This window comes from Anolis carolinensis, chromosome 4 (assembly GCF_035594765.1).
Source record: "Anolis carolinensis isolate JA03-04 chromosome 4, rAnoCar3.1.pri, whole genome shotgun sequence".
Classification (NCBI taxonomy): domain Eukaryota; kingdom Metazoa; phylum Chordata; class Lepidosauria; order Squamata; family Dactyloidae; genus Anolis; species Anolis carolinensis.
The window spans coordinates 32286913-32310706 of record NC_085844.1 but is presented as its reverse complement, the minus strand read 5'-3'; the positions used below and the strand labels follow the sequence as shown (position 1 = coordinate 32310706).

Genomic DNA, 23794 nt, shown 5'->3' with positions numbered 1-23794 from the left:
AGCCGCTTCCCCAGTGATGTTTGTAAAAAAGAAGTCAGGGGACCTACGCTTGGTGGTGGACTATAGAGCACTGAACAATATCACTAAGCGAAACCGGTATCCCCTGCCCTTGATCTCGGACCTTTTAGACCGGCTTCGAGGGGCCAAGGTTTACACCAAACTGGATCTTCGAGGAGCTTATAATCTAGTTCGCATCAGGGAAGGGGACGAGTGGAAGACCGCCTTCCAGACTAAATTCGGTTTATTCGAAATCCTGGTCATGAATTTCGGTTTGTGTGGAGCTCCCGCAACGTTTCAGCATTTTGTCAACGATATCTTTCAGGATTATCTAGACCGGTTCTTGATTATCTACCTGGACGATTTTTTGGTGTTTTCTAGATCACAATCAGAACATGAGAACCACGTTAGAATGGTGTTACAACGATTGCGGGATCATGGACTTTATGCCAAGCTGGAAAAATGCGCTTTTGATCTACAAGAGGTAGATTTCCTGGGATATCGTGTCTCGCCACTAGGGCTCACCATGGACCCGGCAAAGGTTTCAGCAGTATTGGAATGGCGGGCGCCAACCAACAAGAAAGAGGTGCAATGCTTCTTGGGGTTCGCGAACTACTACCGCAAGTTCATTCCAGACTTTGCCCGCTGGTCTGATCCAATCACCAGCTGCATCCGTGGGAAACAGCCTTTCCGCTGGACAGAGCAAGCAGAGAAAGGATTCCAACAGCTAAAGAAATTATTCACGTCCCAGCCAATCCTTCAACACCCAGACCCTGAAACCCCTTTTGTCGTACAGGCGGACGCCTCCGATGTGGCAATTGGGGCTGTACTCTTACAACCAGTGGGAGAACATCTTCACCCTTGTGCCTTTTACTCCCGTCAACTGACCGCACCAGAGAGAAATTATACTATTTGGGAAAAGGAACTTTTGGCCATAAAGGCAGCCTTTGAAACTTGGAGACATTGGTTAGAAGGGGCCAAATTTCCCATTGAGGTCCATACTGATCATCGGAATCTAGAGCACCTAAGAACTGCCCGCAAGCTAAATCAGAGGCAACAACGCTGGGCTTTATTCTTTGAGCGTTTCAACTTCCAAATTCACTATGTAACCCCAGCCCAGACCAAGCAAGCAGATGCTCTGTCACGGAAACCGGAATATGCTGCAGGGCGCAAGGAGACCTTTGAATCCCAACTGCTGCAGCCCGAGAACTTTGCCACGCTCACTGTGGGAAATACCAAATCCACTCTAATTGATTCAGCTCCCTCTACTCCAGGGCCCCTTTGTGCTCAGGAAATCAGGGCCAGTCAACAAGCAGATGCCTGGGCTCAGGACCAACTTCGCCAAGGACTACAGTTTCCCTTCTCGCTTAAGGATGGGTTACTTTGCTATAGAAACCATGTCTACATCCCTCCAGGACCGGGCAGGGAAAAGGCACTTCGTCTGTGTCACGACTGCAAGCCAGCAGGGCATTTCGGACTATTTAAAACCATGCATTTGATCCTAAGAGATTTCTGGTGGCCCAAGATCCGCAAGGATGTGGAAAAATATGTCAATTCCTGCCCAGTATGCCAGCGCTCCAAGACAAGAAGAGAGAAGCCCTCAGGGCTTCTGCAACCCCTTCCTACCCCATCTCGCCCATGGGAAATAATCTCTGCGGATTTTATCACTGATCTACCACCTTCCTGTGGATTCACCACGATCCTAGTGGTGGTGGACCTTTTTACCAAGCTAGCCCATTTCATTCCCTGCGATGGCCTCCCCACGGCCAAGGAGACTGCAGATTTATTCCTACAGCATGTTTTCAGATTGCATGGTTTGCCCAAGAGTTTGGTCACAGAAAGCACTACAAAAACTATTGGGCATAGACTTTCGTTTATCTTCGGCTCACCATCCCCAAACGGATGGACAAACTGAGCGCACCAATGCCACTCTGGAACAATACCTCTGCTGTTATGTAAACTACCAGCAGGACAATTGGGCTTCCCTGTTACCGCTGTCGGAGTTTGCCTATAACAATGGTGTCCAGGCTTCAACTAAAGAAACCCCGTTCTTTGCAAACTACGGCTTCCATCCACGTTTCTTTCCTTCTATTATTGAAACCTCAGAAGTTCCCGCAGCAGAGGACTGGCTGCAGGAACTCACAGCGGTGCAACAACTTTTGCTCCAGCAACTAGACCAAGCCAAGGAGGACTATAAACGCCACGCTGACAAACATCGCCAGCCGGGCCCCGAAATCAAGGTAGGAGACCGGGTTCTTCTGTCCACTCGCTTCTTGCCCTCCCATCGCCCTTGCCGGAAGTTAGATGCCCGTTTCATTGGTCCCTATCCGGTGGTGGCGCAACTTAACCCCGTGACTTTCAAACTCCAACTTCCGCGCTCTATGCGCATTCATCCAGTGTTCCATCGCTCCCTGCTCCTTCTGGCGGATGGTGTGCGCCCTGATGCAGACCGGCCGGCCCCCCCTCCTGTTTTGGTGGATGGGGAGGAGGAATTCGAGGTTCAGGACATTTTGGATTCTCGCTTTCACCGCCGCCGCCTGCAATATCTCGTTGACTGGGTGGGTTTTGGCCCCGAGGAACGCTCATGGGAGGACGCTTCCACAGTCCATGCCCCCGATTTAACCCTCGCGCCTCGGGGAGAGAGCCCTATTTTGAGAGGGGGCTTGAGGAGGGGGATAGTGTGATGACTCATGGGCCATGTAGTCCCGTTCCTAGCGCTGTGGTGACAGATGAAGAGGAAAACTTGGGTTTTCCACTGTTTCAGCCAGAATTGGAATTTTCCCAGCCAGAATTGGAGCCCTTGCACCTGCAGGAGGTTTGTCTTCCAGAAATCTGCCAAACAAGCCCTGAGTCAAAATCTCCCCCATTTTCTCGCCGTAACTATTATCAACAACAGAAAGGAGTTCAGCAGACTAATCACAGAAGCCTGAGAATCGCAGCCAGGCATTCAGCTGATTAAGACTGCTTTCATGAGAAACTTTAAGGAGTCATGCATCTGGACACAGAGATTGACTTTCGGTTCTGGTTCCCCAGAGAAGTGTTCTTTGGTGGGAAAACGAGACCCTATTTAGGTTCCTTGCCCCTTAGGAATCTTGCGGAGTCAATTCGTCAGTTACTGGAGTAGGTTGTGTGTGGACAGCGCTACTTCGTTTCCAAGCCTTCGTTCCTGTTTCCAAGCCTTCGTTCCCGTTTCCAGCCTTGTTTACCTCCACGGACCTTGCCTTGCTTCCTAGGACTCAGCCTTGCCTTCCAGGACCTTGCCAAGTATTTACCACGGATTTTGTCCCTGTTCCTCGTTTCTTGCTGCCTTGTATCAAGCCTTGTGTTCCAAGAATCAAGTTTACTTCCTAGCCTTGCCTCAAGTTCCTTGGACTAAGAACCTTGTCATTTCCCCTCACTTTGCTTGGCAAAGTGAGTGTTTCGGTTATTGGATTACAACTTTGGACCTTACTATTTCATATTGGACATTGTTTCTTTGGACTAATTTTGACCTTTTCTGAAAGATCTACTTCTGAACTATTTCCTACACTTGCTTTTATTAACTTTATATATTTCCTTAATAAAGATATTAGATAGATTCTGGCCTCTGTGTATGGTTATTGGTGTTCTGCAGCCTGGGTCGTGACAATCACTATACTGTAATATTATATGTAATATATAACATATAATTAATATTATATGGTATTATTATTAGCATTATATTGTATAAAATAATATTATTATCAATATAATATGTATATACAATATATTATATTATTAAAACGGATATAAAAATATTATATTATAAATGAGGGCGGGGGCCAGGTAAATGACCTTGGAGGGCCGCATGCGGCCCCCGGGCCTTAGTTTGGGGACCCCTGGTCTAGGCTTTAGTCCAAACTTTAAAGGAATTACCCAAGTACTGGGTTCAAGGTTCAGACCTGGAATAGATTCACCATCTGCTGACATGGAAGCCCGCAATGGACATGATGGGATATCCATTTGGAAAGATGTCAGATGGCTATTCTCTGAACATCGGACACAGTATCTTGAAGTTTTTGTCCAGGCACAACTCAAATTTGGTTGCACAGATAAGGTGGAAGCAGTGGCCATAGTTTAATGGCACACATTAAAAATTAGGAGAAAGTTGGTAGAATAATTTCCATTAATACAAGTTTTCAGGAACTCGTTTAATGTTTGGCAGGCAAAATGGTTTGCTCCAAACATTTTGGTACTCCAAGCAAAGGTCAAAACGGTTAATAAAACTAAACCTTACTTCAAGATCAGCTGTGGTATAATTTTCCTGTCTTCATAAGTGCAGAAGGGCAGTTTTGAGTTGCTGAGAAGGTCATGCAGCCCACAGACCCCCAAGAAGGGGGAAAGTTAAGGAACCTGGGAGAAACAATATATCTAGAAATAGAAAGAATGATTGAAAAATGTTTGATTTTTTTCCTTGAGTTTTTTTTTTTTTTTGCATATTGAAACTTGAACTGGAAAGAATCTTTACAGTTTGAAGCCTATGAAAATTTGACATGAGTTTTATTTTGAGAGAAAACAGCATTTTCTGTGCAGGAAATGGCATTTTCTAAACATAAAGATTTATGTTAGAATGACAACAACAACAACTTTATTTCTTACCTGTGGATCAAATTGGGTACAACATTGTTAAAATACTTCATAAAAATATATAAAATAAATATATTAAAATACAGTAAATACGGGACATTAGTTTAAAATTCATAGTTAAAAACATCCATTTTTATTTGTACTGCACACCTTTGCTCAATGGATGAGATCTGAGAGATCATGTAGTACATAGGAAGAGATAATCCTGGTTATTCTTGTTTGTGTGACCGTCACCCAGAGGACCTTTTCATTGGCTGCCCCAAAACTGTGGAACAACCTGTCAGAAGAACTCCAACAGCTAAATGAGCTGTTGGAATTTTAAAACCATCTAAAGACCTCTTCTGGCAGACCTACCCAGACAGTTTTTAAACATGAATTTTAAACGTGTGTCCTTTTTAAATCTCTGTTTTGTGTATTTTAATAGGCATTTTATAAAAATACGTTTTAATATGTATCTTTTATAGAAATACATTTTAATATGTGAATTTGTTGTATTTTTTTACAATGTTTATGTGTTTTAATTACTTACCCTCCATGAGGAGAGGCGGGTAAGTAATAAAAGTACATTATTATTATTATTATTATTATTATTTGGTATAATCTAAATGTTATTTAAATTTATCCCTGTACTTGGCATTGACATGTCATGTTCATTATGCTGGCCTTTTTTGCTACGGTCTGCAAAAGTCACATATGTAGTTCTTCTGGATTTTTTGCATTATTCATATTTAGGGATATTAATATCTGTAGCAGAGAAGTGTCTGCAGGAGGCCTGGAAACCTGCCATGTCTTTTGCCAAAATACTTTCTCCTACACATTTAGAGAAAATAGCAGAGCTCACCTTCTAATAAATGCTTCTTTCATTGCAGTGTGTTCTAGCAAGTATCATTGTAGTGGGGCTAAAAGGGATGCTGATGCAGTTCCGTGACTTGAAAAAGTATTGGAATGTGGATAAAATAGACTGGGTAAGTGAAATTCAACTTGAGAGTTTTCATCCTAGTGTCCTTTGGTTCATGGAATAATTTCCTTCATGCCACTTGGAAAATCACACCTCTTTTTACTACCAGAGATCCAATACTGAGAATCAATAGTAGAATACATTATTTCTTTTTCGTGCTTCAGGAATATTTGGGACACAGATTATTGAGGAAGAATCTGTTTTTGTATTTTGACTCAAATTATGAAAAGTAGATTAATTTTCTCCAGAATGCAAAATATTAGGAGGATGTGAGATCCCTCAGGAAAGATAACCAGCTTAGGTCTGGATAGATCAGAAATGACTAGTTTTATGGATTCAAAAAACCTAACTACCCAAATGTATGAGAAGTTAGCACATTTGGGAAGTTAATGAATTGCACATTTGTTTTGATGAATATTTTTGGGAAAATTTTCACAAATGAATAATTGTGGGGATGTTTTCTGATAAAAATTAAAAACTTTAAAAGACTGTTCTGTGGAAAAAAAAGCAAGGAATGAAGATGATATGCCTTGAGGTATAAGACACAGGCACATTTTCTGTGTAAAATATGAACTGCCTAATCCACTTTTGTCAGATCCAAAAAAGTTTCCATATTTAGGAGATGATTATATAGATGAAATTTGTTATTCTTCAAAAAGGTTGTCAGAAATTAACTTCAAGGAAGGAAAGAAGCTATTTGATACACAGTCTCCTCTGTATTTTTTTCAGAGTGGATTATACATCCCACACTTTCCCCATATAGGATCAAAGCTTGATCATTGTACTTTTCCCTTATTTTATTTGCTACTAGAATTATCTTTCATTTTGACCTCAGCTGTCAATAATCTATCTCCTTCTTTGATGTTAAAGAGGAGAAAATATATTGGTTTTGATTAACTGGGGTTTTGCATTTCCATTAGATACCGATTTGAACATTTTAATAATCTCTAAGAACCGTAATTGCAATTAATGTTGTCTTTTGGTTCCAAAGAATCTCTAAAAAATTCACAACATATTAGATATTAATGATTTTATAGCAGGGAATGAAATTAAGATGGTTGCTCTTTTAAAGACATTGGAAATAGTTCATTGTGATTTTTTAAAATGTATATAAATAAGGAACATGGAAAAGTGTGTTCTTTAAATAACCAAAATCAAGCTTAATATCTTCATTGCTTTAGGAAGTAAAAGTGTTCAGCTATTCATTATTATGTTTTAATGTCAAATTATTATTGTAGAAAGGGATGTGTTTTGATTATGGTAGTGGCGGCAGCATTGATTCTAAAATGTGAAATTGTTCTTATCTGACTCACTGTCTTCTTGCTAGAGAATTATTACAGAGATTTTTTTAAAATGTGTATTTTGAGTCTTGTTATGTCCCATGATTTTCTGTTATGGTTCAGACATCAATGAAATTTCTTTGTTCTGTGTCAGATCAGGGCAGAATCATGACTTACTTTTTAACAAGAGATCTGGCTGAAGGCCATAGTCAACTCCAAAAAGGCGATTTGGAGATGAGGATATGGTTATTTTGGCCAGCCTTACCAGGCATGTGCGTGTCATATTATGATTAAAATGAAGATGTCCCATTGCCAAATGAGAAACTTTTACGGCACAAAGCAACTTTTTCGAAATAAATATTGGTCTGGTGTTTTACGTAGTTTCAAACTTGACTAAGGACTCACAGAGGAAGAATCACAAAAGCTAGTAGAACAAAAATGAATTCAGGGAAGAGGTTTTGCTTATTCTATAGACAAAACATTTTTGTGTTCAGGTCTTAAGTATGTTGGAGACTTTATTTGTCAATAGCCCTGATTGATGATAAAGTGGACGAAGAACCACAATAGTATGACTGTTGTTATCACCACTACTTGCTTATGTATCCTTCTCCCTGGAAGCAGAAAGACAATGTTGGAAAAGCTAAAATGCAGATCTTTGTCTCACTGTAGTAACTGTCAGTCCAATATCTGCTACTGTCAACATGAGTTCATAGAATTGTAGTGTTTGCAGGACATTTGAATGGTGGGCACTCTAGGCAGGCCAGAAAATTATTCAGGTGCAAACCTCATTGTTGAGAAAATGCCAGCTTTGTTTGGGTGGTTAAACTGAATGTATAATAATTCTAATCTCATCTTCACCATTAGCTTTGTTTCCTATTGTCTAAGATTTCTTGAAGGGAATGCCTTGCCCCTATTCTTTCTCTGTCTGCTTGTTCTACCCTTGGAATTCAAAGGCATCATTTTGAAAAGCAAATGCTGAGTCAGCTATTTTTACTAGACTACATAGTTCAACACTCATACAAAGAAACTGATTTATTCCAGATAAGATGGCAATTTCATTTTGGCTAATTCATCTGTGGGATGTGAATTGTGGGATGATTTATGTAGAAATATATCCATTATGAAAGAGACCTGGAATAATCAAATTGCTTCATCCAGGTACCAATTAGTTGTCAGAGGAAAACATTCTACTGTTTTGGCTTCCTTGAAATGCAGAAGTCAACAATAAAACAGCTTTTTTCATCTGTTTTCTGCCAATATGTAAATATTATATTTGTTTTACTGCTTGCAATTTTTTTTCATTGATCTTTCTTTGCCATTCAATTTGCAAAATAAATCCTGGGTTTTTATGAGGAGCAAAACAGCACTATTGTGCCATGCCTAACAATAATAAGCAGCAGTATGAAATTCAATAACATTGAACTGAAAAGCAATTGAAACTTTCTGCACAAATGCAGAAATGAGCAGATTTTAATTTCAAATATGTAAAAAGAAACCTTTCATTTTCCAATCATGCTTTCCCTTTCCCACACTTCAACACTATGGATCAAGCTAGCAAAAATCAAGAATTGAATTTTATGGATCTTTTCGACTGACAGCATTGCTTAATGGTATTTAACTGGGAATTTTTAAAAATTACTGTGCATAATGTTTGTATATTTTATGTTAAACCGCGTGAGTCCCCTTTGGGGAAGCTGAAGAAAGGTATAATAATAATAATAATAATAATAATAATAATAATAATAATAATAATAATAAGCAAAGGGAGCTGGCACTGGGCAAAACTATAACACCAGAATAATACATAAAACATATTCTTCTGAATCAAACACTTTCTTCAGAATTAGTTCTGGAGATTGCTATACTACAAATTCTCAAATATTTGGATTGTATTAGATTCAATACTGGGGTCACCTATGGGCCTTGTGATTCACGAATCTTGGATCAGTCACTGTCTCTTTCCTTGGGGTTGGGAACTGTGTCCTGCAAGACTTACGTGGTCTTCCTTGAATGTTCATGTGATCCCTGAAATCCATTCCCTATAGCCCACTGGCCTTCCAGAACTTTTGAAAAACAAAAATAGACAGTCACCACTCCCAAGTTCTTCTGGAGGACGCAATACATTCTCATAGTAAACAAGGTACTCTGCTCCACACAAACCTTGTTTTAAACATCAAAAGTGTTCTCCTTAAAATTGGAAATTATTTTCTGTAGAGATCTAGTGAGAGGAATAGGGCAGCTGTGGTCCTGAACAATCTCATGTCTAAAATACTCTGAGCTACATTAAAGGTTGCTTGGGGAATAAACAACAAACTTCAGAGCTTCTGCCAGGAAGGATAAGAAAATCCTGTTTAATGGAATGAAACACCTTTAAAAATGGGTGTTGTGTCTGCCAATATCTTCATTCTCATGTTGCAGTCTTGAAGAATGTTTTTATCATCCTCCCCATTCTTTATCCACCAGTACTCTTGATCTTCCTTATTTTTCCTACCTGCCTTTTTCAAAATGCACTTATATCCACTGATCCTCCACAGCACTATTAGTTGGGTGTGCCACAGGTGTAATTATGAGGGACAGGAAGCAAAATGAGGGCACTGCCTCCTCAAATAAGAATTTTGCCCCCTAAAATGAACTTTTCCTTCAGTCCTCAATACCTAGAACTCTTACATTTGTGGTGTTCACATTCCCTTGGTGGGCTTACTTGCACCTTTTCTTTGGATACCTAAACATTTAAATGCTTAACTGAATGTTTAAGTTACAGCAAAGCTAGACATTTGAAGACAGAAGGAAAATGTCATGGGGGAAGGCAGAATTCTTATTTAGGGGACAATACCCTAATTTTACACACACACCCCAACTGAAATCAATTTACAATACATTGTTTTTATTGTTGTTTTTATTGTTTTTATTATTTTAAGCTAATTGTATTGTTTTAATCTATTTCTGTAAACCGCTCCGAGCCAAACTGGAAGTAGTGGTATACAAATCAAATAAATAAATAAATAAATAAATATCAATTTATGTGGATTCAGACCATCTTAAAATGTCAAAATTGCAGTTTACTCAAAGAGTTGTACTGTTGGACTTCTATACTATCAAAGAACAAGGAATTCTATATATTATTGGAGCCACACAGGCAGGTTATTTCACAAAGGGCTTCATGTGGCAATATAAAGTGATAGCTGTCCATGGTACTAACACTTTGTACACCATCTGAAGGCCCATCTACATGGGCCACTTACTCCAGGGCTGGACTGAAGTGACAATATGTTGGATTGGCCCCAAGGACGGCTACACTGCCTGGCTCCTTTGGATGGCCACCTTTACCTATGCTTTGTTGTCCTCAAGATAGTAGTAGTGTGGCCACAAATCACCAAAGAGCTCCTAGCTATCCCTGGGCACCTTTACCTATAGAAGCAAAAGCACACATAAAATTCAGAGATGAGAGGAAGAAAGAAGGAATGATCCACCTCCCCTCTTCACGTAATGTGGCCATTTTTGCTGAAATCCGTAAAAGTGCTTAGAGATGGCTAGGAATTCTTTGGAGTTCTATTGCCGCTAACAGTTTTAACAACATGACACAGATAAGCGTATGGAGGAAACAGGATGGTGGCACTGGCCCATATGAACAGTAGGACTGATTGTGAATCAGGACCAGCCTAACTGTTCACATTATACCAAAGTGTGGTGCTTCTCCAGAACTTTTGGGAAACTTGAGAACATTTCCCAGCTTTCTCTAACATTGTGGTTCTCAACCTGTGGGTCCCCAGATGTTTTGGCCTTCAACTCCCAGAAATCTCAACAGCTGGTAAACTGGCTGGGATTTCTGGGAGCTGTAGGCCAAAGCACCTGGGGACCCACAGGTTGAGAACCAATTCTCTAACAGAAGCACAATTCCCTGAAGTGGCTATGCCTTGCCTTAGGGTAAGATGGCTCCAGGCATCATGTAAATGCCGTGGCACTATACCCACTTTGAGGTATAGTGTCCATGTGGATGTGTCCTGAGATAAGAACAACATAAGTCCTCTCTTTATAGGTAAATCTAAATTGGCAGGAGAAACCTGCTATGTGACTTACTGCAAGTAGCCTTTAAATATGGTAGTCTACATCCATGCATGCTTAGTGTTCAGGACAATTTAATATTCCTTTCTTGTGCCAGTTTACTAAACCAGCATGTCTACTGCAATATGAAGTTACAATATTGCATCTTAAATCTCAAACTTAATGAATGTGTGTTCTAATTACAATTAGAATGATAACATGAATTAAAGTTATAGTAGGAAGTAGGAATTATTTTTTAAAAAGCTAACACCTTTTTTTTCCTTACAGAGTATATGGGTTAGTACCTACGTGTTTACAATTTGCTTTGCTGCTAATGTTGGACTGTTGTATGGTGTAGTCTGCACTATACTGATAGTGGTTTTCCGCTTTCCAAGGTGAGACATTCCTGCAAATTTTCAAAGCATGTTATTTTATCTACTTTAAAAAAATGTATTAATCTATTTCATTAAATGTAAAATCTGCACTACATACTTAAATGCCAGTTTAGCTGTCATGCCTTTCTCCATAGTCCAGGCTTGTCCAGAAGGTTGATAATTCTGTCCCCCACATTATAAAACATTGGTATTCAGATGTCCTGATGAAAAGAAATAACGAGCTTCAATGTCAAAGTAAGCACTATGCAGAAAACAAGGGATTGTCAATCCCACGTTTCTATGTTGAAATGAATGGAGGTTCTGGAGGTGTCGCTTGCAGGAGTGAGTTGATAGACAAATGACTGGTTAAGAGCATGTCTCCTGCTTATTGAGATGCATCCAGACTTAGTTATGCTTATAATAGATCTGCTGAAACTAATGGCACTTAAGTTACCCCTTGAGCCTAATTTCCATTTATTTAAGTGGATCTCATTTAAGCTTGGATCTCACCTATTGATTCTCCCTTGCAAATATCTCCAGTGCAAATGCTTCCTTGAACAGAGTTCCCTCTCGATCCTGCTTCTGTCAGAGCCCAATGGGAAGGGAGGAAGGAGAAAGGGGAGGAAAAGAAACTAGGTCGCTCCCTCTTTTTTTTTCTTACAAAACCTTTTGCATAAAAAAGAAATGGCAGGATGGCTTCTCTTTGATGAAGAAGACTCCATGTGTGAAGAGGGTATAGGAATCAATAGTAAGAAATCTAGATGCTCAATGCAGCCGGGTTTTGTTTTTTGTTTTTTTTGCATTGCTTGTTCCCAAGTGTAAATTCTGCATCATACTATGTAGTGCAATCATATGTATTTTTTAATATTTCACCAAATACAGTGGAATGTACATTCTTCAATGAATGGATTTACAATTGCAAATTTCCTGCATTGGCATGAAATATGAATATAATTTTTTTTTTTTTTACTAAACCTTCACTAGCGAGAGAAAGGGCACATCTGACCACAGCTTCTGTTGAATATGTGCTCCTACAGAGCCCAAAATCCCCTTATGGGAATCTTCATTTCATATTGGTTTTTTAGTGGATTAAAATGGCTGAGAACAGTGTATTTCTCACAATTTATATTTTTGGAATGTGGGGAAGATATTTTAGGTGTGAAAATACCGGCCTACTCATGTACATTTTCACTACTGGTAGTGTTGCATGGAGATGAAACTGGTTAAAGGGTTGTTGTATGTTTTCCAGGCGGTATGGCCATGTTCCAGAAGTATCCTCTCCTGACGTTTCGCCCACATCTATGGCAGGCATCCTCAGAGGTTGTGAGGTTTCTCCATACCTCACAACCTCTGAGGATGCCTGCCATAGATGTGGGCGAAACGTCAGGAGAGAATACTTCTGGAACATGGCCATACAGCCAAGAAAACATACAACAACCCATAGCTATTCTGGTTTCCCAATAGGGCTGACAATCCATATTTCTGAATCTCAGTACAGATTCAGGATCTGGATAGGATCATCTTCATAAACAAACTGGTTAAATTTCAGGGTGGATCCAGATAGCTTTTTGACATTTGAAAATATGTACTTTGCATATATAAAACCCAAAATCCAATGAAATCTGGCTAACAGTATTTAAAAACTAAAATCAGGACAGTAAATAAAGAACAACACTCAGAAATTAGGGGAATTCCAGACAGGAAACAAGGCCAGCTAACACCTCCCAACAAAGGATTACCCCAGGCAGGAAGCAATCAGGCTTTGAAGCTGCAAGGCTATTTAATGCTAATCAAGATGGCCAATTGCAACATTCACACCTGCTTTAAACAGATAAGACTTCTTTCTCCCACATTGAATATTGCAGAGATACATAAACCTCACTTGCCTACTTTCCAACAGACCTCACAACCTCTGAGGATGTCTGCCATAGATATGGGCGAAACGTCAGGAGAGAATGTTTCTGGAACATGGCCATATAGCCTGGAAAACTCACAGCAACCCAGTGATTCCAGCTATGAAAGCCTTTGACAACACATCCAATGAAATGTTTATGAAGAGTGTGCACTTTCATGATAAGCAAGCCAAATTAGAGGAGCACATCCATCCTGTTGATGATGATGATGATGATGATGATGATGATGATGATGTTAGCATAGGTGCATTTTTAACATCATGAAATTGGCACTGAGATTAGAGTTTTTCTTTTGTAACAAAACAGGCATGTGCATTCATGAAATTAGTCATCTGTTGTATTTCACATTGAAATTGTCAGGGACCACAAGGAAACTGTTAACCTTTTAAAAGACTAGCCATTTACATCCAAGGTGAACACAGCTTTATTTTGTTCTTTTTAATGCATTTGTTACAGAGCAACAACACTAAGTCTGAAACAGATGAAAGAAGCAGAATGCAGATTCAAAACAGAAACAGATAGTGTAAGCTCACTTTTCTTATTCTCCTTTATATCTAAAGAAAGAGAATATTTAGCTTTGGAGGATGTGCTTGTCCTTTCTGGAGGCACAGACATTTCAACTCTATGGGGAGAACAAGACATTTTTTTCTCATGTATAACCTTCAACGAAAACCTCATTAATCAGGCAATAGTTGGCATGCAACTGGCATCCTTTGGCATTCAAGACAACACTGGACATCTGTCAAGTCCTCATCCACAAATAATCTCTTTTTTCAATTTTCACACCTCATGCTTACTCAATTCTGCAAGGGTTTCTGAATTGTATTTATTTGCATGCTGCCGTGTTTTGCTACTGCATGTTATGTGCCTTCAAGTCGTTTTCAATGTATGGCTACCCAAAGGCTATTCTATCAGGTTTGGATTTGGGGTTTTGTTTTTTTTGGACAAGTTTGGCTCAGTGGGAGCTTGACATTGACTTCTTCTCTTAGGCTGAGAGACTGTGACTTACCTAAGGTTCCTGCGGCTGAACAGGGGGTTTGAGTTCAGTACTCAAGCTATTGTACTATGCTTTCTTTCCCGTATCTACCTCATGGGCAATTAAGGAAATTTGGAGTGGAAAAAACTGGTTGAACCTCAAAATGAGAATTGATTCCTCTCACATAAAATGTAGTATGTTCTGGGTGATATAAATGTGCCTGGAGAACATGCAGATTGCAGAAAATGCATGTACATTTCTTCAATCTACATGTTGTAAGATTAAACCCCTTTCTTCCATTATACTTCTCTGCAACTGCTGGATGATGTAGTAATTTTCAATAAAGCCATATTCAATTTTTTCCCAAATGTCATTCCTTTTTTTCTATTCCAAAGGACTCTTCACAACAAGTGAAAATAGTTTCTATAAATAATCCACTAGTCTTTTTGAATGCCAAGAAGTTTCACATGGATATATCAAAATTAATCCAGAAGGAGATCACTTGCATGTATCTACCTGAAGATATGGACAAGGTAGGGCACAGAGATTGGAAAAATAACTGTTCCAGAACCCACAGTCAGAATGGCCAGCATGACATCTAGTAAAGTATGCTTCCTGATGGAGCACATGTTTTGCATTTCCATTATACAGTTGTAGACCATGTTTTTCATCTATATGGTGAAATAGAGAACCATCTTATACTTAGAATCACATAGAATGGTGCTCTAGAATATCAATTTCTATACCCTAGAAGTTATTGCATTTGACCTTTTGGGGGAACTGCCATGACTCAAGAGTAGAAAATAAACTGGAGAAGACAGGAGAATGGGAACCTGTCAGATTGCTGACCCAACTAGCTTACCTTTGTTTTCACCAGGTGCAGCCTATCGATTGTGTGAATAAAATGACTTTTTATACCCTTAGAGGGGATTTTTCACATGGGGAGTGTATCAGTGAATGTGGCTCTGCATTGCGTCCCTCAAATCTTAACAGTTGCCCAACACTGCTCTACATTAACTGGCAGCTGCTTTCCAAAACATACCTGGATATGGCTAGAATTGAATCTGAGATCTTCTGCACACAAAATATGAGGTCATTCTATTTGTGGGATACGTAGTAAAATGATGTGTTCTTTAAATAAGGTTGTTGGTAAATAGGATTGAATAGCACATTTGTTAACTGGTTTCAATAAAAAAGAGACAAGTAACCTCTCAGATGTAGTTGGCTGTAACTTCATTTTTTCAAAGGGTATTTAAAGGACACTAAAGAATTAATGTAGTTTTGACACCACTTTAACAGCCATTATACAATGCTATGGGTTCATGGGAGTTGTGGTTTGGTGAGGCACCGGCACTCTTTGGCAGAGTAGGCTAAAGACCTTGTAAAACTTCATCTCCCATTATTCCATAGCATTGCCCCATGGCAGTTAAAGTGGTGTCAAACTGCAGTAATTCTACACCGTAGATACAAAGTGAAACCAGCACTGCAGTCCAAAAACATCTAGTAGTCTCAAAGTTTCACCCTTTCTGCAAAGAAAGAGATACCTTACATGATTTGGAAATTAGTGTAGAGCACCTTAGCTTGTTATTTAAGGCCTCCCATGAATTTGGGACTGACTGAGCATATTAACCTGGAATGCTCACATCTGGGCAAATCAGGCAGATCAATTCAGCCATTTTGTCAGCTTGCATTCATTTCACAGAGTGAGTGTAGGTTCTGGGCCAAAATACATGCCTACTTGTTCCCTTGCTGTTCAGCCTTTAATCTGTTTATTTTCAAATAAGACGTTGTTGCCAGTAGTGGGCAATGAGGTGGTTTTCTCCTCTGTTGCAGAAGAATGTGAGCAGAAAGGAAAGGTCTGTCCTGATCTGAAATATTTAGAAGGCAGTGATGTGGGCCGTGGGTGTCTTAATTTGCACCCGGCAAGTGTCTGGTTGCTTTACCTCTTTCAAGGAATCTGACCCCCTGAAGTTTCCTTGGAAACCCTCACAGCTCAGACAACTGGGAACTATTTATTTCCCCCCTGCATAGTAAGTGTGTGTGATTTGGCAAAATTTAAGCCAAATTCCATTGCTGCAGAGGCAGAATACTTATGTTCATTTTGGTTAGGTATGGCTGAAGGTGCAAGAGCTTGATTTTCCAAGCAGTCAGTCACTCTAAACAAGGCCCTTGATTATATGCAATTATATGCGAAACTCCTTTGGAAATTTATGTTTGAGGCTATGGGAATTGATCCAAATATAGGAATCTAGGAGCATGATTTGAAGTGTGCGTAAGAAAACAGTGACCTGGCTGGAGCGGAGAAGTCGGGAGCCCAGAAACTGGTGATAGATCAGATACAAGACTCAACTGATGCAGATAAATAAATACATCCGCACATGCATACATATTAATACAAGTTGTTCTGATATTTAGCATACACATATCCCAAAGGTTAAAAAAGGGATTTTGGGACTACATCTCTAATATTCTCCAGCCAGCATGCTATGACACATCTGCACACACTTTTCCTTCTTGTTGAAACTTTACACAAATACATAGTAAATCAACAATCCAGGAAGGTTGATGTACAAGGATGATGTGTTGGATATTGCCAATTACACACACTTATAGGGGGAAACAGTGCTCCATGCAGTCATGCTGGCCACATGACCTTGGAGGCATCTACGGACAATGTGGCTATTCGGCTTATAAATGGAGATGAGCACCACCCCGCAGAGTCGGACACAGCCAGACTTAATGTCAAGGGGAAATAAGTAGCTTCCTGTTGTCTGAGCTGTGAGATTTTCTAGAAGAAGTTTAGGGGTCAGATTCCTTGAGAGAGGTAAAGTAACCAGGCTCTTGCCTAGCCCAGATCAAGACAGAACAATAATGTATGTGTAAATACACTCCTGTAAAAATCCCAAGAAATGTAATACAAATCAGGTTTCTACAATTCTATATTAGAATAATTCTCTTCAAACTATATTGCATATAACAAAATTGCTTTCAGGATATCATAAACAAAGGTACAATTTCCATGTCATAATCTAACAAAGAGTGTATTTACACATACATTATTGTTCTGTAGGAGCCCCAGTGGTGAAGTGTGTTAAAGCACTGAGCTGCTGAACTTGCAGACCAGAAGGTCCCAGGTTCAAATCCCAGGAGCGGAGTGAGCGCCCGCTGTTAGCTCCAGCTTATGCTAACCTAGCAGTTAGAAAACATGCCAATGTGAGTAGATCAATAGGTACTGCTCCAGCAGGAAGGTAACGGCGCTCCATGCAGTCATGCCAGCCACATGACCTTGAAGGTGTCTAAGGACAATGCTGGCTCTTCGGCTTAGAAATGGAGATGAGCACCAACACCCAGAGTCAGACATGACTGGACTTAACGTCCATGACTGGACTTTACCTTATTGTTCTGTATTATTATAGATATTTTTGCATTATCCGCGTAGCCCAGATCAAGAGCCATTGATATAAACTATTCATAAATCTCCATATGGAAAACAGTAGCTATTTTTGGAGAATAGAAAGGAGAGGACTGTCTTTCATCAGTGATCTGTTTATTTTTCTTTTTGCTTCAGTTTGAACAGAACACATTGCTCAGTCCAGTATCTAATGGAAATTGTCACGGTGAGTTTACTGTTTACAACATACCCTTAATTTTCTATTTCATATTCGGTGTCAAATGGTTAATGTTTAATCCAGAATCAAACCTAGCATTGCATTCCTAATCATTTTTATCTGCCACAGTGGTGAGTGAAAACTCTGGAGCCAAAAGTGTACAAAGAATGATTTGGAAGGCAGGGGAAAGAGTCAATTTTGTACTCCTGGACCCTGCTTCAGGTCTCAGTCCCACTCCCACACTATCAAATTTTGATGGCAAAGTGGAAAGTATTATTAAAATCGGAAGGGGGATTGCTCCTCTCAAAAGGAACCTATTCAGAAATGCCAATAAAAGTACTTGCATCTGTAAATAAAGCCACAGAAGTGGCAGGATCAACTTCAATTAAAATTTTGGCAGAGCAAGTGCAGTGTAGTGATTTGAGTGTTGGATGCCTTCCGGTGAGTCACACACTTTGAGCTCCAGAAGACCCCATGGCAGGTTGACCTTAGTGTCACGAGATGTTGGAAATTATTTTAAGGCACACAACAACAAGGGCATGATACCTCAGAACATGTTGTATGCCTTCAAGTCATTTCCAACTTAAACACTAAGGCCAACTTGCCATGGGGCTTTCTTAGCAAAAGTTCTTCAGATTAAGTTTTCTTCCTCTTTACTCTAAGTATGAGAAAGTGTGACTTGCCCAAGTTTACTCAGTGATCTTCCATGGCTAAGGAGAGGGCTGACCCTGGTCTTCAGAGTTATATTCCAACATTCAAACTATGATATCAGAAGTAGGGCCATGTAGAACTTCCATTATTGATTTTGATTTTGTCCATTTTCTTCTCACCCTTGTTTTGTATCAGGTTGAATGTCTTTATGATCACTTCTTGCAATGAAATTAGCGCACATTTTTGTAACACCTTTCCTGAATTTTGCACAAGGCAACTATCATTTACACAGCACCCCCTTTCAAGCGAAGCCTTTTTTTTCATCCTTTCTTGATGTTATGTGTTCCAGCCATTCTCATTTTGAAATGAACACCTTGTCTTGTTTGAACTCCCTTGGAAATGCCTAGTAAGCCCCTTTCAAATGTGTGAATGGCTGACACAAGGTGCACATTTCCTTGCAACAAGCCTTTGGGGGGGGGAGTATAAGAATGACACTTCCATTGGCACTGTTGAGTGCGCTCACATTTCTTTCCATTCCTACTCATGATATTAGCATATCTGCTAATACCAACATAAATCATTCTAATTCATGTCCCCTACTTAATTTCATTATGATGTCAAAGGTTTAAGGGAGCACTGTTTTGAGAACGGAAAAAATCTGAATTTTAAAACAAATTTTACTAACTTAACTAAGGCCAATATATTTTGTTGCCAATACAAGCAGCTATCAGTTTCCTTGCCCAAAGATGCCCCAAACGCAAGTATTGTACGCTGTTTTGAACTCTGCATAACATTAAAAAGAAGAAAATTTGACAGAGCTGTTCATCAGCTTGGAGGCCTTGAAATGTCAACAGTGTCCTTTCCCTCTCCTGTTTAAGTAAACCAATAACCACAACAAGAAGAAAAACAAATACTGAATTTTCAAAGCTTTTGATTTCCTCTTCTGTCATTGTTGGTCTTTTGTTATCTCAGAGTGTCAGATATTTCCTTTTTCTCTTGGACATTTTTGAATTGGTTTTAGAGAGGATTTCTTGAAATCCTAGCAATTCCTTTAAGTCTATTCTTGGTTACGGTCAGTCTGGAGTTTCCTTTTATTTTGATATTCCTTTCTGTTTTGTCTCCTTGAAGTATATTTATGCATATACAATTAAGTAAGCCTATAAACCTCTGGAGCTGCAAATTCAAAAGGCACTGGATTTTGAGTACTTTTTGAAAAGGATTTGGTACCACTATAAATCCACACACAGTGCTGGCACCTAAGTCCCTCGAATAATTTCAAATCTCTTTATATTCTTTGTCAAAACTGTTTAGTTTAAACCATTTCATATTTAACCTCTAGTCTTTTATTCAGAGCTATGTACTTTATAATATCTAAAAGGTTCATTCACATACACTTCTTCAGGAATTCCAAAACTTTTAGGATGAGTGGATGGGTTGCAAGGTTAGTAGGCCGATTAATTTTGCCTATTTGGAGCACCTTGAAAAGAAAGGTGCTCCAAATTATTACTTTCCCCATCCATTATCATCGAAGTACCTTTAAAAATGTACTCTTACAAGTGCCATGTGTATGATGAAATTCTTACTCTGAAGTAAATGTGAAGAGATCAGATCTCAGCCAGACTTTATTATTCCTGGCAGAACACAATGATAATCATTGTATTCTTATTTCTTAGTGCTTCATCAATTCTGACATATCTGGTATTACAACATGGCATTTTTGTCCCCTAGGGTCTAAGAGAAGCCTGAAAGTAGGAACTAAACTTTCTCCTGAGCATATAACTACCTACTGAAAGAAAGGAGGCAAAATATAGCGAAATTAATCTTATGGTACTGGTACAAAGCTGTTGCAATAGAGGTTGCACATTTTCAGAATTAACACAACCATTGTGTTGCACAGGTTGCTGCGCAAATGTTGGGCAAGCAAGATGCCAGTGGTTGTGCAAGTAGCTGAACAATCTCTTGCACAACTGCTTTTTCAATGTCATAATCTAGTCCAACTGTACTAGCAGTACCTTGTGTTATATTGGATTTTGGCTAAGGAGATGACATATAGTTGTTTATTATGCCTTTATACAGTGATGTCCATGCTTTGGCCTTCTAGATGTTTGGGACTCCAACTCCCAGATGCCCTGGCCAGCTTGTCCAATGGTCAGGAATTCTGGAAGTTGAAGTCAAAACACCTAGAGGACCAAAGGTTGGATACCACTGCTTTACAATAATGACAAGTCTGTCCTGCAGCTAAATCTGGTGGAATGGGAACTGGGTATTTTTTTCATATGTTCTCAGTGAAGAATCCTATCACTGGTGGCTTCACTATCACTGGTGATTTCAATGAAATACTGAAGTTCTCCAGAGCTTTGGAGTAGCCACAAATGGGATAGTGCAATTTATGGGCTCGAGAGGATACCATCCCTTCTGTGGAAGTTTGCAAGGATTACTGGTTCAGGCAATCCAGAGCCTGGTTTGGTGAGCTAAAGTCGAAAAACACATGAAAGGCCATGATTATTGCATATGTTTAAGCGTACTATGGAATCTTGAGACTGATAATCTTAGAAGTGCTTCTTTCCATAATAATAATAATAATAATAATAATAATAATAATAATAATAATAAGATGATGATGATGATGATGATGATGATGATGATGATGATGATGATAATGATATGTTTCAACTATCCATACAGGGGAGTCCTCATTACAGCAGCGGACTGTTGAAAGGCAGACTTTAATATTTGATTGCAGTGGTCTGACACTCTTTGACTACACTGGAATCGCTGTACTTACTCAGGTATGTATGGTTTTCCATATGCATTTTATTGCACCCAGTGGCAGCCGGTGGCTTGGTGGCAGTGAATTGACTGTGGGTCGAGTCTAAAATAAAAAGAGCTATCAAAGGGGCTGAATCTATTTTAGTATCATAGAGGTCCTTTAAAGTTTGAACTAAAACCCAGACTACATCCACTGCCTCCCTGACGTAGAAGCCACCAGCAGCCATTGATGGTTTTCATCATTATATATGCACTGGGATCGCAGAGTTTGAACAATGAGACTGAACAGGATCTCATGTTTATCCTCTGATGAAAATAGTTGAATCAATGAAACTGGAGTATTTATTTATTTATTTATTTATGTCATTTCTATCCTGCCTTTCTCACTTGAGAAAACTCAAGATGGCTTATAGATCTGGCAAAAAATTCAATGCCAATAAAAGCAACAATAAAAAGGTAAAGGTTTTCCCCTGACGTTAAGTCTAGTCATGTCTGACTCTGGGGGTTGGTGCTCATCTCCATTTCTAAGCCGAAGAGCCGGCGTTGCCCGTATACACCTCCAAGGTCATGTGGCCGGGATGACTGCATGGAGCACCGTTACCGTCCCGCCGGAGCGGTACTTCTTGATCTACTCACATTGGCATGTTTTCGAACTGCTAGGTTGGTAGAAGCTGGAGTTAACAGCGGGCGCTCATACAATACAATAAAATATAAAGTAATTAAAAAACAATTTACCTTAGGTATTAAAACACATGAGACAATATACAAAACTTAAAACATATAAAGTGCATAAATCCATTTGTCCAAAAACCTTGCGCATAATCCTTGATCCAGACCGTGTTGAAGCCGTAAAAGCTTATTCGTTAAACACTTGTGCACATAGCCAGGTCTTTAGCTTCTTTCTAAACCCCAGAAGGGATGGAGCCTGCCGGATGTCGCTGGGGAGGGAGTTCCGCAGCCGAGGAGCCACCACTGAGAAGGCCCTGTATCTCGTCCCCAACAGTCGCGCTTGCGAGGCAGGTGGGACCGAGAGCAGGGCCTCCCCAGACTATCTTGAAGTTCTAGTAGGCTCATAGGAGGAGATACATTTGGACAGGTAAGTTGGACCAGAACCATTTAGGGCTTTATGGGTCAAGAGTAGGTAATTGTCCCTCCCCACATAGCCTCCTATTTTTTTAGTTGGAAGCTTTACCCCTTAATTTTTAGTCACCCCACAAAATAAGCTGATACAACTGTTTATGGGAGTCTTCTCTCAACCTGGAAAGATACATCTGGGATCTTTCCCCTCATACTCATTTTTTTTTGTTTTCCTTGCCTTTTCCCTCCCTTGGGATGTAGGATGCTTGAGGATTTTGTTCAGTCCCTATTTTGAAACGAACAAACCTCATTCTGGACTAATGTGGAAATCACATTCTATAGACTTTGCATTTCTGTGACTTTTGTAATGCAGTTCTCATCTCAAAAAAACTTTAACAAAATGAGTATAAAATGCATATATGAGACAAAATGTATTAACAATTCTATATTTAGAGAGAAAATACGTTATGAGGTTCATATTTTATGTTCATGCATGTTTATGCATGCATATTGAAACATTTATTTCAACATTTTTATAGTTTTTTTCTGGGGGGAAATTAAAAAGTATTTATAAATATAGAACAGAATAAATGAATGCATACTAGAAGAGCTTAATAAACACAGATAAAGCTAAATTGGACCAAAAATAGACGGAGAGCTCCATTCCTGCTGGGAGGTTTTTCCTTTGGTTGGTTTTTCTTTTTGACCAAGTTCAGTTTCTCCCCTTTTCACCTTCTTTGCTAGTTCTTCCTTCTCTGCTTTCCTATAAAATGACCTATCCAAATCCTTTGGCAGCCTTCCTCTGTTATGATTGGATACCTAGCGATTGAGTGAATTACAATGTAGTAAAAGAAACAGTTCAAATCTCATGAGTCAAACATGCAAGTATTATTACTCAGTAAATTGATGAGAGGGGGAAAAAGGGTCAAAGAGTCAAACCAATCATAAGGTATCTCCACTCCACACTCCTACATTGCTTTCTGTAGGCATTTGCAGTTGTGGAAATTATTTGTCAAGCAGAAGCTGGCAGGATTTATCCTGAAGCAATGCTTGGCAGCTTCTGGAGGCAGCTGCAGTTATTACCCAAAAGCATCAAAAGGAATATCGAGAGGTGACTCACAAATCTTTACTGCAAAGTTCCAGTTAACTTTCAAAATGGCAACTCGCAGCCATCCCATCCACCTCACCTTATGGAGAGAGTCAAGAGTTCTTAAATATAGCTCCTAGTTGTAAGACGATGCTATCTTCACAAGGGCCAACAGAAGATTGTGGATTTTTGAGTTTCCTAGAACTACCTGAGGTTGGATGCTAAGCAAAAAATGGTGGTGGCAGCCAACAGCTGGGCAGGATTTAGTTATTAACTCTGTTAAGACTTTTGGATTGTTTGTCAGTATGCCTACTGACATAGCTATAAACTCGCGATAGAAAGCTTATATTTTAGATTTTATAAGGAAGGCAGAATGAGCAGGGATCAGCATTATAATCAAAACTCAAAAGGCCTGAGCACCTTTTTACACTACACAATGGTAGTATTATGGTTCCACT

The 23794-nt window shown here is 39.5% G+C and overlaps 1 protein-coding gene across 6 annotated transcripts in view; it reads left to right on the top strand.

Moving 5' to 3' along the window:
- Window positions 1–23794, top strand: part of slc26a7 (solute carrier family 26 member 7) — a 146055-nt gene that overhangs the window by 112712 nt on the left and 9549 nt on the right. For 5 of the 6 annotated variants that reach the window (XM_062980190.1, XM_062980193.1, XM_062980192.1 and 2 more), the window contains 6 exons: window positions 5472–5567; window positions 11170–11276; window positions 13625–13691; window positions 14540–14677; window positions 17713–17761; window positions 21089–21192. In XM_062980190.1, coding sequence (XP_062836260.1) covers window positions 5472–5567; window positions 11170–11276; window positions 13625–13691; window positions 14540–14677; window positions 17713–17761; window positions 21089–21192 — 561 coding nt within the window. The remainder of the gene's footprint in view (window positions 1–5471; window positions 5568–11169; window positions 11277–13624; window positions 13692–14539; window positions 14678–17712; window positions 17762–21088; window positions 21193–23794) is intronic. The other variant, XM_062980195.1, reaches the window with a different exon arrangement.